At 49.7% G+C, this 17192-nt stretch overlaps 1 protein-coding gene across 1 annotated transcript; it reads right to left on the reverse strand.

Annotated features, from left to right (window-relative positions):
* Positions 1–11817: 11817 nt before the first annotated feature.
* On the reverse strand, positions 11818–16856 carry LOC117833456 (probable beta-D-xylosidase 7). Its single transcript, XM_034712951.2, has 3 exons — positions 16388–16856; positions 13747–14311; positions 11818–13450 (listed from the first exon to the last, which is right to left on the reverse strand). Exons 1-3 carry the CDS (start codon positions 16790–16792, stop codon positions 12093–12095), a joined length of 2328 nt encoding a protein of 775 aa, XP_034568842.1. The 5' UTR covers positions 16793–16856; the 3' UTR covers positions 11818–12092.
* Between the last annotated feature and the right edge of the window lie 336 nt (positions 16857–17192).

Raw genomic sequence — 17192 nt, forward strand, 5'->3', positions numbered from 1 at the left:
CAGGGCCCAGCAAGGAGACTGCCGAGGGAGGCGACGACGACCGACGATGGGATCGGCACGAGCGTAGCTGGTCGAATTTTTTTTATTTTTATATTTTTTTTCATTTTTTAAAATATATAGTCGGATGGAAAAATTGCAGAAATGGTCTAACGCCACCGGCCCAGGCGGCGGAAGCCCGTTACCGCCGCCTCAGCCGGCGGTAAAGGCTCCCACCAACGTTCATCAGCCGGCGTAACTACTGGCGCGTGAGCCGAGGCGGGCGGCGGTAACTCCTTTACCGCCGGCTGAGGCGGCGGTAACGGGCTTCCGCCGCCTGGGCCGGCGACACTCGCCCCTTCATAACCCTCCCGCGCCCCTCCCCTCCCCCCCCGCACCAGTGCGCGCTGCGCGCCCGAAGAAGCCAGAGAAGGGAGAGTGAAGAGAAAGAGAAAAGGAGGGAAGGAAAAAAAACAGAGAGAGGAGAGGAGGAGGAGGGAAGAAAAGAAAGAAAGAAAGGAGGAGGAGGTGGAAGGGGGAAGAAATTTCTGCCATCTATCGCAGGTAATGTTTTTTTTAATCTCGTAGTTTAGTTTAGTTTAGATCTAGATTTAGAAATATTAGTGGATCTGAGATTTAGAAATATTAGTATATCTAGATTTAGAAGTAATAGTGGACGTAGATTTAAACTTGGAACTTTTAGCTGTTTTTAGATAGGAAAAAGTAGATTAGTTAGTATATCTGATTTAGCATATCCAGTAAACTAGAGTCAGTATTCAAATAAATGTAGTAAAAAGTAGATTTAGCTGTTATGATAAATGGCTAAAATAAATGAGTAATTAAATTATGTTTATTTGGTAGGTATTCGAATAGAGTTTTTCGATAATAATATTAAATTTGTTTGTTCTAGTAAATCACTGCAATAAATGTAGGCAATAAATTATAATTTTTTGGTTAGGTATTACAATATAGTTTTTTGGTAACATTATTAGATTTATTTGTTGTGGTGCATGTCTATGATAAAGTTAGTTAGTAAGCTCGGTTTAGTGTTATATAGTTGTTTGTCAATTGAGGTCGTTATTATAGTTAATTTATGTCTAGTGCTGAGAATAATTTGGACTGCCAGTTTCATGTATGTTGCCAGGCATGTCGGATAGTGTCAATATTCAAGTATACTATAGGTCGGGGGAGATTAGATATGGTCCAGAAGGGGTAGATTTGAGTGGATTCCCCTGTTTTAGCAAGTGTGTTCCAAGAGCAAGAGAGAGAACTTGGGGGGCATATGCAAGTGGCTCTGTAGGGACTTAGGTGTTGACAGAGATCAAGCGGATGTGTCAGTGAGATTTGTAGTGCAAAGACGGCCGGACATAAACTTTTGGGAGTTGGTTCCGCTTGAAGGAACTCCGAGGTATCGAGCTTACATAGATGGTTTCACGAGAAGAGGTTTACCAATCATATGGTATGTCCAATTTTTCATGAAGGGTGGACCTAGCACTCATATTGAAGATCAAGTTGGAGGAGACAAAGTTGAAGCGGAAGAAGATGTGCAGAGTACTACGTGTGGAACCAAATGCAGAGGCTAATGAGGGGGAAGAATTTCCTGAGTTAGTAGAGCAGATGGAGATGGAAGGAGGGGAGGCCAATGGTGCCCTGGAGGAGGACTCGTCGAATGATGAGGAAAATGATTATCCTGTACCGCGAAATTGGTCAAATTATGACCATTCCGCCCTACAGGTAAATGTGGGGGAAAATATTGCTTGGGAGTACAGGGAGAATGAGGTATGCGAGGGGGCTATGTACCAAAGTGGGGATGAAGTGAAGGTGGCTATTAAGAGGTGGTCCACTTTGTGTTTGCAGCATCAGTTCCGGGTGGAAAAGAGTAGCCCGAAGGTGTATGATGTCCGTTGTGTGCGAAATGATTGCCCATTCAGGGTTTATGCATATAAGGGCAAATGGAAGGATTACTGGAAGGTGACTAAAGTGGTTGAGCACCAATGCTTGCTGGCTGAATTGGAAGGGTCACACCGCAACCTCACTGCTAAATTTGTTGCTCAATACATGTACCCTCAGATAGTGGAGAATCCAAGCTTCGAGCCCAAGTCCAATATCTGTGCCCTAGAGGAAAAGTTCAAGTACAAGATCAGCTACAACAAAGCTTACCGTGCTAAGCAGAAGGTACTTAAGATGAAGTGGGGTACGTTCGAAGCATCCTACGACAACCTCCCTGCCTTGTTGCAAACCATTTGCCAGATAAATCCTGAAAGCTTCTACGACTTGAAATCATATCCAGTTCTTCAGTTTCCAGGCAAACAGGTCCTTCAGCAGTCATTTCTTGCGTTGGGTCCTTGCATTCAGGCTTTCCAGCGTTGTCGACCAGTCATTTGCATTGATGGCACATTTCTGACTGGAAGGTATAAATGGGCAATATTAACAGCTATCGGAATGGATGGCAACAATCAGGTGCTACCGCTTGTGATCACTTTTGTGGAGAAGAAGTCTAGAGATAGCTAGTATTGGTTTCTTGAGAGGGTGAAGAACATGATTGTGTTGGACGTCGAGGGTGTCTGTCTGATTCATGATCGGCGCAAAGGCATTATACAAGCAATTGAGGACCTACAAAATGGAAGTGAAGAGCGTTTTAGGGCCTCGATATGGCCGGACTTGAAGAGTCGGTGGTGCATGAGGCATATGGGTGCGAACTTTCACAGCCAATTCAAGAACAAGACCCTTACAAAATTGTTCAAGCGCCTGTGCAACCAGAATCAGGAGAGGAAGTTCAATCTGCTGTGGAAGAAACTTGAGGACCTCACAAAGAAGCAATGCGAGGAACTAGCGAAGAGGGCGGTCAATAGTGTGGCCGACGAACCTGTATCTCTGAAGGACGTCGGGCTCGATGGTCCAAATGTCAGGCGAAGTCAGGGAAGATCCATCAAGATCTTCTCACAGTGGATTGAGAATGAACCGAAGGAAAAGTGGGCATTACTCTTTGATGAAGGAGGTGCACGATGGGGTATAATGATGACAAAACTAACTGAGGTTTACAACTGGGTCCTGCGCGGTGTTCGGGGCCTGCCTCTTGTTGGTATTGTCGAATTTTACCTTTACTGCACCATGAAGTATTTCAGGGAAAGGTACCAATTGGCTGATGACTCTATGCACGACAACCACATAATATTTGAGTACAAAATAACAGAGTACATGGAGGAAGCAATTAAGAAAGCTCATTTGCATCATGTGAAAGAAGTGGGAGCCATGGAACGCCGGTTCAAAGTTGTGTGCAGGACAAAGTTCGAATGGGCGGGAGGCGTGAGAGACACACACATGAGTGCATCATCAGCAATGAAGGTTGTGTTTGCTCTTGCCACAAGCCAAGGTTGCTGCACAGGCCTTGCACCCATATCATTGCTGCAGGCTTCAAGGCAGGGGGCCTCCAACCCCGTCGTTTCGTGCCGCACTATTTCCTCAAAGAAACCATATGGGAAACTTGGAGGAACGAGGTTTATGGATATCGTTTGCTGGGAGACTTTGTCAATAATCCAGGTAATGCCGCCCGCTACATTCCTGATCCTGATCCAGAAATGTTCCAAGGAGTGGGGCAACGTGGGAACAGGCGTATCCGTAATGACATGGATGAATCTGAAGCTGGTCCTGATGTCCGTCTATGCTCCAAGTGCCACGAAGCTGGTCACACCTACAAAAACTGCCCGGCAACGACGTATGCAAGTGCTAGCACCCAATCTGCATCTAATAACTATTAATGTAATGTACTGTATACCTTCAGTTGTGTTATTGTAACTTCAGTTGTCATCCTTAGGTAGTGTAATATAATTTTTATTTGATGTTGTGGACAAGGACATCAAGTTTTGTAATATTTATCGTGGACCCTTTATATTTGTGTTGACTCGTATGTAACGTAATGTAATACTATTTTTTCTTTAGATGTTCAGTGCTTATTTCTTTCCATACTTGTGTTGCAGGTATGGCGTCGCACCCAGGTCCACAGGGGGTCGAGACCCCTGAGTTGCTGGACTCTACCATGGACGGCCAGCGTAGGTCGTTCCACTCGGGCGTACTTGGTATGAACCTAGGCACGTTTCGGGCTCGTATTTCACTTGCGACCATGCCGATCGACCGACGTTGGATCCCGAGGCACAAATAATTAGTAATACTTCTATGTTAAGTTGAATGAATAATTTGTGTAAACTAATTCATTTGTTCCGTGGTACAGGTTGCGTGCGGTGGGCCTTCTTCCTGTGGCTAGGCTTGTGGAGGGTGACATCGTCGACCGTTCAGCGCGACGTGGCCGCGAGAGACCCACACGGTTGCAGTTCGACATGTCATTGCTAGCAGGATTGCTAGACCGATGGCGGCCGGAGACGCACACCTTCCACCTCCCAGTCGGTGAGTTGACGCCCACACTAGAGGACGTCTCGATGCTACTGGGCCTTCCTTGTGCAGGGGTCGTCGTAGCCGCAATGGACGTGCCCCCTCCTGCCGTGAGGAGCTGCTGGGTTGCTTTGCGGACGTTGCCCGCGTAGACGGTGCCCCCCAGTACACCACTTTCAGCAGCTCCCATGGCCCGACGAAGGCTTGGCTCCAGCAGTTCAGTGTGAGTTTCTAATTAGCAGCAATTATAAATATTTTTTGGCCATTGTTTTAAATTGTTGACACAAGTACGAAATTGTTTTGCAGGCCGAGTACATGAGAGAGGACGCAGGCGACGCCACAGTAGCGCGTCACTTGGAGGCGTACCTGCTGTGGCTCTTCGGCTAGACACTATTCTGCATGTCGCAGGGGAACTCGGTGCCTAAGCACCTTCTTCCTTACGTGAGGGCCATTGCGGAGGCCCCGCTCGACGAGGTTCCACAGTACAGCTGGGGTTTAGCTGTGCTGGTGGCCACGTACAGGGGTCATTGCATGGGCTGCGTGAAGGTAACTTCGACGGAGCCTATCTTCCTTGGTTGCTCGCTGCTGCTTTAGCTTTGGACCTACGAGCGGTTCCCGATAGGGCGACCTCGTGTGGACATGTCCCCCTACCCTGGGGGTTTTGATGAGGACAACGTCGATAGACCCACGATGGGGTCGTTTGGTGCCTGAGGAGGGTACTGTTCTTCCACTACTATTTTTTGATTCTTATTACAATTTGGAATTTCCGAGGTCCTAAATAAGAAATTATGATTACATTTGTTGCAGGCGGTTTGGATGGGGCTTCAGACAAAGAAGTCTTACCCGGACTTCGTCGGTATGTTCGACGCTCTGGTCGACACTAACGTGAGGTGGAGACCCTACAGCTTGGAGGAGGTGGAGGCTCGTGCCCCGCATGGCCTGTCTTTGCTATGCCATCGGGACATGGCGTACTAGATGACGAGGAGGCCACTAGTCTTTGACATCCACGTCGAGGACTACGTGGTTCACCGTGTCATGAGGCAGTTTGTCCTGTACCAGGATGCCCCGCTTCCAGCAACATCAGCGGTACCGGCTTCCGTTCATAGATACAGTCCAGCATTTTCATTCTCCTTGCATTAACAATATTTCATTTATGTAACTCGTGTAACGATGGTTCCAATAAGGCTACCCGTCAGGGTGGTGGTAGTGGTCCTGGAGTCCTATGGGTTCTGAGGATGGTTCACTGGGTCGCCCTGTGGGCCACCGTACTAGACGAGGTGGTCTAGGAGGCCCGGCCACACAACGACGACACTTTCGCAGCGTACCTTAGCTGGTTCTTACCGAGGACCAGGACGCGAGTCCAGCACGTTCCGGCGGAGCCACCGACGGAGACCGCTCCAGTCACCCAGACATACCCTCGCGCGAGAGACGTCAACTACGACCGCGCGGTAGGTTACTTGAATTTAATTGTACTAAACTTGCATCATTTGGTGTCACTAACTTGAAATTTTTTCGCTCCCCAACAGATCAACCTTAGAGCGGATATGGGCAGGCAGCTGACGTACGGCATCGATAACTTCCCCGTGATGAATTTGGTTCAGCAACGATAACTGCTTACGCGGGTCAGAGACGGCTGCAGGAGGTTCCTCAGCGGCGTTACCTGCCATGGCAAGCACGGGCACGTCGTCCGTCCACCATGACCTTCGTACCCCCATCCGTCCGCTCCAGCTCCTACTCAGCAGGCTGGTACGTCCTCTCAGCAGCACATTCGTCCGGCAACAGCCGGCACCTCCTACGTTGTATCACCACCACCACCGCCACCGTCTTGGCATGCCACAGCAGGTCCGTCCACCGTTCCTCAGATGCAATACACATGGTCATCGTATCCTTCTTCAGCTGCACCGGAGCTACAACCAACAGGTATGTGAAGTGTACTTATTGTAACTCCATTTTAAGAACGCAACGAAACTAACAAAACCGTTTCCTTTGTGATTGTAACAGGCTACGTAGATCGGGATGGCATTCGGAGGACTCGCATGATGAGGCAGCGAGGGCCAGCAGCAGTGCTTGGATCGATGAGCTTTTCAGAGTGGACGCCGACCTGCTCGGTCCTTCCCAGCTGCTAGACGCCCCAGGTCCTACACAGGGTGCGACCTAGTTCATCGAGACACCACAGGGTCCCACACAGGGCGCGTCGTCGTAGTACCTCACGACACCTCCTGCGGAGGTAACAGGAGGACGTCTGACTCACGACGTTCACCCATCGGAGCCCTGGACATACGACCGGCAGCAGACCAGAGCAGCGCAGCGGCCAGCAAGGCGTGGTCGTGGTGCCGGCGAGCCTTGTTTCAAGCGAGGACGCATTTAGTGCATAGGGCTACTTCATTGTACGATTATGATGTTTACAATTATCTTTATGTGCGATGACTGCTCTATCTACATAATAAGTTAAATGTCTTTCATTGTTCGCGTGCATTTTCCCTGCCAATTCTAAACATTTCCCAATTAATAATTAGAAGCACACAATTGAAATAATCGATAACTACGAATGAAAATCGTGTGGCAAAACAGAGTACATTACCTAAGCACAACACAATTAAAGGTCCAACAGTACACAACATTATCCATGAATAAAACATGGACACAACCACACACAACGGAGTAGTAGCGAATAACGGAGCCTATTGAGTACAACGAGGCCACTTTCCCTTCCTCAGGGCATCGGTGTTCTCCTCCATCGCTGCTTTGGCTTGGCATGCACGCTCAAGCTTCCTCTCCCTCTCCTCCCTCTACGCAGCAAGCCACCTCCTTTCCTCCTCTTCCTTGTGCTCTTTCTCTGCAGCCTCCTCTCTGAGCCTCTTCTCCATCCTTTCCTTGCTCTCTGCCGCCCACTGCAACATGTACTGCATGTGCTCCTTGTCCTTAGGCTTGATCTCAGTGTCAATCCACTGCTCAAAATCACAGAGCGGTGGAGGAGTCTGCAAAAGATGTATTTATTACATAACAAAAAAAAGCATGCAAGATGTCATATGGCACAAAATAATTGTTGCACAACATCAATTCCTCACCATCCTGTTAATGCGGCACTGACGAAGTGTAGGCTCAAACGCAAAGTTCGAACACATCCAATACCTTTGCCTATAAATATCCTCTTCATCGGACTTGGCTACCTTGCAAGGATCACCGCAAAAGCACATGGGCACTGGAACACCACTAGGCAGAAGTAAACGGTCGAAGGCATTTCCGGTCAACGGAACACCACTCCACATTTACCATTTTCGTTGTAAGAACAAGAAGCAACTAAGATTAAATCATACGACTACCGGTTAACGTACGGTTGAATAACATGCACTGAGATTACCTTGCTTTACCAGCTTTTCCACGCCTTGGCATCCTACGGTTGTATAATAAAAATATTAAAAATTCATCAAACTATACTAGTAAATACTTCTAGATCTAAATACTAAAGTATGAACTAAAAACCGAATGTAAAACTATACTAACGATGCTACATTTTTAACATCACAGGGTTTTCCATGTTTTAAGGTCGAGTGTATGTACTAAAGTATGAACTAAAAATTCGTTCTTCTGCTGGCAGACTTGGCCGAGGTTTTCCATGTTTTAAGGTCGAGTGTATGTAACCTGATAGTCCTAGGTGAAGGCTCTGGCGAGCTATCCCCATGTGTCGATGCAACCTCGTGGGAGGTTTTTGAGCCATAGGAGAGCTGCGCTTCCTATCACCAATAGAAAGTAGGCGACCATTTGGTCGTAGGTGGCGTGCACAGCCTTAACCACGGTGTAGTATGTCTTCAGCCAGATCTTTGGGTCAGAGTGACCATTGTACTTCTTGTTGATGGCTCGCTTGAAGGTGGGTGGCCACTGGACAGTCCTGAGGCGAGGGGTGAACATAGCAAACTCATCGATGTCCATGTCGTCATCTTCCATGAGGAGGTAGTGTACCGGCAAGGCCCTGGGGTGTGCGTCGCTGTCATGCTAGGGTGGATTGTAGGCATCACCAGGGGCGCCGTAGCGACGGTTGTAATCATCGCGGCGGCGCAGCTCCTCCTCCTGGCGGTTGTGGGCCTCCTGCTCCACATCGCGGTTTGGCTGGTTGCCGACCCTTGGAGCACCAAGGTCGCGGTTGTACTGGGCCTGCCAGCAGAGCTCTGCCTCGTCCCTCTCCTGGCTATAGTTGTTGAGCTCACCATGGAGGTTGCAGCGGTCGCGGTCAGGTTGCCGACCAGGCCAACCGCGGCATTCACCGTCTCCTCATCCATTGCAGCAATGGTTGTTGCGGTGGTGGTTATTTGGTCGATGGTCATCATCGTTGGGGTGGTGGTCATTGCTTTGGGATTGGTCCACCTCCACCTCTTGAATGGGTTCTAGCCGACCTCCCCTGCGGCGGCCATGATTAGGTCGGCTGCGATCGGATCTACTTTGATTAGATCGGCTTCAGGAGTGCTGGGTAGATGTAGATATGGAGTGTGATGATTGGCTTCTTCAACATGCTGGGGCCTGGACCTTTTCCTCGATCTGGGTGTTAGCGACACGGATGCGCGCCCAGATCCACTTCACTTACTCCAAGTCTAGAAGATTTTCTAGGTCAGCAAAAATGACCCCTAGGTTGGACTGAGCAGTGGCAAAGACGTCATGACCAGCTTGTTTGAGGTCAGCATGTAGATTGCAGGCATGTAAGAGACGCCTGCGTTGACCCCCAGTGCCCCCTTGGTCGCCGTTGTCGCCGCCGTTAGGTGCCGGCGGGACGGGCGGTGCGCCGGCCGCTACGGGGGCGGTAGATGGCTGACGAACTTGCTCGGCTCATTCCTTTTGGCGGCGCCTGCCGCGGTCTCGATTCCTCTCATTGCGTCATTCCTCCTGGGAGGAAGTTTTGCCATCACAAGGAGGTTCGTCGGCGGAGACAACGAAGACTTCCTGATCTAGTGACGTATAGCTTCCGTCGTCGCCCTCACCATAAGGATTTGGGATTAGGGAAAAGTGAGAGACTTGGAACTCGCCGCAGTCTGGAAACTGGGTGGGTTCGGGTGGGTCATCAGATTGAATCTGGAAAGACTGCATGAGTTTTTCGAAAAACATGACAGCCAAGTTCTTGATGCCAAAAGGGACGCGGGGAGAGCCCTGCGCCGACCTTCCAGGACGTAGTGCAGCCTCGGAGAGGTTGATGCACTCAGCAATGGTATTGCTGATGCGGTCTAGCCCTGCGATTAGATCGGAGGGTGTCGGTGGGCAGGTTGCCCGTGAGGATGCATGGGATCCTCTGAGAGAGAGAGAGAGAGAGAGAGAGAGAGAGAGAGAGATCACCAACCTGCTGGGCAAGCGGCATGATGATCCTCAGGTGAAAACCTTGCTCCATCGATGTAGGTCCGACGGATGCTGAGCTGGTGGCGAACACCGAGTCGGCGATAGAGGCAACAGAGTTAGAGTCCACCTACATGCTCCCAAAGCGGAGCTGAATCGGATTAGCAAGGAAGTCCTTCATGCTCTCGGGGAAGATGATGCCAAGGCGGGATGCCATCGAGCTCACTGGGAAGGATCTCACGATCACCCCTACCTGGCCCGCCAACTGTCAGATGTATTGACCGGCAGTTCACCAGAGGGTTATCCAGGTGGTAGATTTGTAGGCAGGGGAGATCGAAGACCAAGAACTTGAATGGTAACATAGAGATGCAAGGTTTAGATAGGTTCTGGTCATGTGTTCTGGTGGATTGTATTGCTGGTATGGGATGCGAAGAGTTGATATCTGTTGGGTTGAGGTACCCTCAGGGGGCGTCCCTAGCCGCCTTATATAGGCTGATGACCTAGGGTTACAATCGGCTAGGATCTAATCCTAGTCGATTGTTATATGGAAAGCAATCTGAGTCAGACTACAACAAGTATCCCGCGATATCGGGGCAGAATCCGTTCGCCCGGCCTCCGAGCTTGTACTCCACGCGTCTTCATGCCTTGGCCCGCACGGCATGGTTGGACGGACCCACTTGTCCAGTATCCTGATCGGGGACCCGTGAGTACCCTTATTCCTCGATTACCATGTCTCTTTCCGTCTGAGTGGTGCTGGATAGGGCCACCATGGTACACATGGACCTCTGGTACTAACATAAGTGATATTCTTCACTAGTAGTTGAATAATACTCCCTCCGAAATATTTGTCACACTTAACATTTTCTCGTAACATTTGACCATTTGTCTTATTCAAAAATTTATTATAAATATAAAAACACAAATCATACTTAAAATATCTTTGATGATAAAATAAGACAAACAAAATATATACTTACATATTTTTTTAATAAGACGAATGGTCAAACATCTTGACTAAAAGTTAACAGTAACAAATATTTTGATACGGAGATAGTATCACACGAGATAAGATTTCAGCTGTCATTGTTTTGCAAAAACTCTAAGGCCCCGTTTGGATCATTGGAATTGAATTCCATCTTAATAATCATAATTTAGACACAAATTAATGAAGCTAATATAATTGTATGTGGAATATAGTTGTATATTATAGTTGGTGATATGGGAGAGATACTTGTATGCTGCACTTCTACTATAGAGAAGCGAGTCTAAGAGCGTGCTATAAGAATTGAATTCCATCTAATAACCATAATCTATAGAATCAATTTCCATCTCCCACCCCATGAATTTAAGATAGGCTTATATCTAAACTTTGGAAAGTTGTGGAATGCCACATTCCAACATAAATTAGCCTACTCCATTAAATAGATTCCAATTCCTTGGACCCAAACGGGGCCTAAGAGATATTCCGCAAAGGCAAGCATATTTTTCAGATAAGGAAGGTTTCTAGCTCCCGCATCATGTCGTCGTCTTTTTGCCGATTTGCGGTGTGTTTTGTGACAACAAAAAAAAACTCTTTGCCCCATTATGGTTGAAAAGCGAACCAAAGCTAAATCCAACGTTGGTGAAAACAACTCCATTCGATTGACAAATGTGCCGAGAAACCACCCTGAATACCGGCCTCACAACATACCAAATGATGTTATGAGCCCGCACGACACTGACTATTGTTGTAGACAAAGGATACTGGAATCTAGAACAGCCACAAACCCAAGAGTGCAAAGGCAACTATCGTCGAACAACACTGGCCTCACACTACCGGTACACCTTGGGTTGAACGATGGTGCCATGGCATGAATGGAAAACCACTACCAAGCTTTCACCCGGAAAGATCCATAGGAAAGAGACGAATGGCCCAAGCCGCTCTACAGAGCCCACAAGCCCAAAACCACGTACGTCCCGCGCCATTCATTCCTTTGCTGGACCAAGCAAACAAAGCCCGTGTACTTCCTTTGCTTTTTATATAGGAGTATGATTTTATTTGGCCATCGACACAATTTTGGATAAATAAAGCGACTGCTGACTAGGAGGTACGGAGTATACTACTGTACTATGCTAGGTTGTGCTGCAGAAATAGCCAAATTTCCCACTTGAAGACATACATTTTTTATTGAAAGAATAATGCCTTAGCTACACTTGACAGGTAAACATAGTTACATTTGACAGGTAAACATGCGTATTGATAAATTACATGTAAAAGCCCCAATTTGTTTCGAGGCTTAGCTATGAATTATAAATAGTAAATAACTTACTTCTTCTGTCATCTGGTGAATTTCTGTAGTCACTAACCAAAGAATTGTGCACTGCACCCACCTGTAAAATTTTAACACTTCTGCTGCCACATCTGAGACTGAAACTCATGCGTCGAAGCTGATCTCCCACTCGTCCTTGCCAACCATGAGGAAATGAGACCCTCTGTCGATCACCATCTTGCCGTCCTCCCTCGCCCTGCCGAAGTGCTCGCACGGGCTGACGTCGAACCTGACGCTGGCCTTCTCCCCTGCCTTGAGATGCTGGCTCTGGAACCCGATCAGCTGGCTCGACGGCCGGCCGTCGGTCGCGTTCGGCCACCGGAGGAACATGAGCACTGAGTGCTTCCCATCCATGGGGCCATGGTTCTCTACCTCGACCTCCGCCGGGAACTTGAGCTGCTCACACCCGTCGGCGCCGATGTCGTCGATGTGGTAGTAGCTCGTGGTGTCTACGGACGTCGACGGCAGGCCAGCGAGTAGGCTCGTGTCGGGCGCCGGGTTCTTGCCGCCGGTGACTAGCCGGCGCGAGAACTTGGAGTAGCTGAGGCCGTAGCCGAACTTGTAGATGGTCTTGCCGTTGTAGAAGCGGTAGCTCCGGCCGGGGTAGCCGGTGGCCGGGTTGGCACGCATCCGCATGTCCGTCATGGGGATCTTCGTGAACTCCTCCGGATACCACGTCACCGGCAGCCTGCCGCTAGGGTTGTGGTCGCCGAAGAGGACTCTGGCAATGGCGAGCCCGCCGGCCTGGCCAGGGTAGCCTGCCCAGAGGATGGCGCCGATCTTCGGGTTCGACTGCGCGAACGTGATGTCCACAGGGCCTCCGGTGAGGAGCACGAGGATCACCGGGCGCTTCGACGCGGCGGCGACGGCGGTTATGAGGCTCTGCTGCTTGCCCGGGAGCAGCAGGCTCGTCCTGTCCAGTCCTTCCTTCTCCTGGTCCTGGCTGAGCCCCATGAACAGGAACACATACTCCGATGAGGTGGCCAGGGCGGCCGCCTGCCCCGTCGCGGCTACGCCGCACGCCGCCGAGTTGCACCCGGCCAGGAACCTCACGTTTTTGATATAACTCTGGAGCCCCTGGAGCGGCGTGGTGGTCTCGCACGCCGGGCCGAAGTAGTTACCGCTGAGCACGAGCGCGTTGTTGGCGTTGTGGCCGATGACGGCAGCGGAGCCGACAGCGGACCGGTCGAGCGGGAGGATACCGGCGTCGTTCTTGAGCAGGACGATGCCGTCCTGCGCCGCCTCGAGCGCGAGGCTCTTGTGCTCCGCCGTGCACACGTCGGCCGCGCCCAGCCCGCCGTACGGCGCGCTGCCGCGCGGGTCGCCGTCGAAGTGGCCCAGGCGCATGCGCACGGCGAAGAGGTTGGTGAGAGCCTTGTCCACGTCCTTCTCACTCATCTTCCCCTGCCGGATCGCGGACATGCCGTGCTCCTGCGTGTAGGTCCCGCAGTTCAGGTCCAATCCTGAAATTTCCATGGCCAGCAGGTTAAAGAAAACTTTAATTTTTTTTGTTCTGTGAGTAAATAGTTCAGAAATGCTAAAATTTAAGCATGCATCAAACGGTGTACTAAGCTGGGTGCATATTCCATGCAGGAAAGGTTGTTTATTCATTTGCTGGGTAGCAGTACTATACTAATGATGAAAGAAATTAAACATTAGTCCTGTAGGCAATGAAAGGTGGCACGTACATACAGTACCAACATGAGATTCACTCACACCTAGTAGAATGCATCTTTCAAAAGTTGTAAGAAAAACTTACCGGCCTTGAGGGCGACGGCGACGGTGTCCTCGGGCGTGGGCGCGTACCGCTGGGCGTCGCGCATGATGGCCACGGCGTCGCAGTCCGACGACACGTACCCATCCAGCCCCCATTCCCCTCTAAACGTCTTGGTCAGCAGATCGGAGCTCGCGCACGCCGGAACGCCATTGACGCCCGTGTAGGCGCACATGACGCAGCTGGCCTTGCCGTCGACGACGCAGCTACGAAACGGCGGGTTGAACGTGTCGGCGAGGTCCTGCGCCGTGACGCGGGCGTCGAAGTTGTAGCGCTGCACGCCGTTCCAGTCCTCGAGGTCGTACGCCGTGGCGTGCTTGCAGCACGCCGAGGCCTGCAGCGGCGAGCTGCCGGCGCCGGCGGGGGAGCTCCCCTGGATGCCACGGACGAAGGCGACGGCGTACTTGCTCGCCGTGGCCGGGTCCTCGCCGGGGGTCTCCTGCCCGCGGCCCCAGCGCGGGTCGCGGAAGATGTTCACGTTCGGGGACCAGATGGTGAGCCCCTCCGCCTGCCCCAGGTTGTACAGCGCCCGGGCCTCCCGGCCGATCGCCTGCACATGTACGCGTCGTGTCAGTCCCAGATGAACCGTGTCCTCTTTACAGTTCACATGGAAGGCCCTATGAACTGAACATTCTTCAGGTTCACGTCTGGAGTGAGAGAGTGACCTACCACTTGAGCGTTTTGCAAAGTGTGTGATCGATAAGAGTGAGTTGTAGGTTGTACTACTGTTCCTTCATTTATGGCAATCGCATTACACAGGTGGAAGTGACAAAGATGGGCACGTGTGGCCCTGAATGATCAACAGTGATGTTGTTTCATTAGTTACCACAGCAATAACATTCCTGTACTTTAGATTGGCAAACACCAAACAGGGACGTAAACTGGTGTAGTACTTTCATCTACTTTCAGGCATAACTTTATTAGACTCTCAAGTCAGAACAGGGGAAGGAAAGAACAAGCACCCCTGCCCCTGGAATCCTGAACTCATCTGGAGGTGGACCAACTTCTGGTCAGATGCAGATGAACTATTTATCATTTATATTATACCTTCCAAGTTCCAATAGCCCGACAAACAACAACTAGGTCATTGCTAACTCCATTTCCCCCTAATTATTTTTTTTGCTTCATTTCGTTACTCTGTTCTTACAGTTCTACTTGAGTAAAACAATACTTTACTACAGTTGATCTGTACGTTTTCCCCTAGTTACTGGTCCGAAAACTACTCGTGTTCAACACTCTCATTAGTGCCGCGATGCACGAGGTATATAGCTGTCATGTACTCTGTTATCCCGCTGTCATCAGATCTAGTACTATCAAAGATCTGGATACAGGACCGGTTCCAGCCAGCCCGGAGTCCATTTCCATGCATGAATGATGTCGATATCGTCATTTTAAGCTCTAACAGTCGCATAGTATCGGTTGCTACCAATAACCAATCCATGGAGAGCTGGGCAAAGCAAAAGCAGGGCCCTGCTCTGACAGTGAGGCGCCTACCTCCCCTCCTACCGGCGTGCCCCCGCACGGCCGCAGAGCCTGGACGTACTGCGCGAGGGCATGATGGCGGTTGGCAGGTACGCCAAGAGGCCATGCCGATCAAGCCCAAGGACGGCACCACTCGTTTTGACGACGCTGTTGCAGCTTTAGTTGTGGTGTTCTAGAGGTAGAGAGGATTGTTCTATGTCCTAGTAGCACTGTGAAAGCTCCGAAAGAGTGCAGTGCAATCAGACCAGGACGCCTTTTCGTTTTGCAACCACCGGAGGAGGATATCCTAGTAGCTAGAGCTAGTACTACTGCCTCTCTGTACCTACCGGCGCTGTGTTAGATGGCCTTTCTATCAACTGTCTATGGATGGCCCCTGACTGATGGTATATGTGATTGCACTGTGCTGAGAAAGTAGAAAGAACGTCTGCCGTTTTTTGGCCGTCTGGCCCCTACCTTTCAAGGGGTCAGCTCAGATGTAACTACGCTGCTGTGCCTCTGAGATAAATTAAGATAAAAAAAATTAACATCCTTATATACTAGTAACTCCTCAAGTTAACTCTAAAAAAAGAAAACTCCTCCAGTTAATAAATAAGCATGACAGTTCAGACAAGAATGTCAACTTGTTCTCTGCTTGTTTCGTTTGTTTGAAGCATATTTTAATCACTGAAGGTACGTAGTATATGAAAGCTGCGCAGACGACGGCTTTTTTTTAGTTTTGCATAGCATACTTCCCAATATTTTTTTCAATATATATAGCACTATCCAAAAATACGTTGCCTTGAAGATCTTAATGGTCCCAAGGTGGGCCTAGAAAGAACATTACATAAACATAGACGCCATAAATAATGCACGAGTTAAACCTTTCCAGTTGAGAACCTAGTCTTGTTCAAAATTTCAGTCGAAATTCGCGAAATTTCGTAAAATTTTGGTATGGTGACCGAAATCACGGTTTGCTCGAAATTTCATTCTCTTCGTCGAAAGATTCACTTTTTTATCCAAATTTTGGCCGAAATTTTGTGAAATTCGGAGTTTTCGCCGTGAACCGAAAAAATTCGAAAAACAAAATCCTAATCCCTCAACCTGCTATACGCAATATTTAGAAGTCCTACATAGGAGTTTAACAACGATGTACGTGTACACATACCTGGCCGATACGGAACCAGAGGCCCTCGTCGAAGGAGGCGGCGGTGAGGAGCACCTGGGGGAAGCTGGTGACTCCCCGGACGGCGCCGTCGAAGTGGAGGCCGTGGCCCCAGAAGGCCAGCCCGTGGAGCCCCTCCGACCAGTACTTGTACGCCGGCACGCCTAGCCGGGGCACCCCCGCCGCCTCGTCCCCCATCTGCGCCACCTTCTCCGCCACCGTCAGACGCGACACCAGGTCCGCCGCGCGCTGCGCCGCCGGGAGCGACCGGTCGCAGAACGGGAGGGACCGCGTCGGCGACGACGGGCCGCACGAGAACCCCGGGTCGGCGGCGGCCGCTGACAGCAACACTGCCAGCAGCAGCGGCAGCATCGCTGCTCCGGCATTGCGGAAGAAGAAGGCGCCCATGATGGCGATCGAGAGAAGCAAGAGGTAGAAGAAACGTGAGACGGGCCAAGAGGTTGCAAGGATCTGTAGGTTTATATAAGCGTATGCGGCCAATGGAAGGCTGCCACGTTTCTTTTTAAAATTCTCTTCGCATGGAAATGGATATGTAAGCATAGCCTGTGATCAATCTACATGATTTTTTTTTGTTTTCACATTTGTGTGTTTTCGTCTCAATTGATTTATGGATACGATATCTTCTCATCAGTGCCAATAAATCAGTAGTACTGGATAACATGTGTTTTATTATCTACTAGTGCTTAAAAGCATTGCCTTTTCTGTTCACTTTGCTAGATTCACCTACTATTTTTGCCGTGGTTAAAAGTTTTAATGCTCCTAAATTGGTCTAAATCGTCCTAAAAGA

The sequence above is a fragment of the Setaria viridis genome, chromosome 8, assembly GCF_005286985.2.
Source record: "Setaria viridis chromosome 8, Setaria_viridis_v4.0, whole genome shotgun sequence".
Lineage (NCBI taxonomy): Eukaryota > Viridiplantae > Streptophyta > Magnoliopsida > Poales > Poaceae > Setaria > Setaria viridis.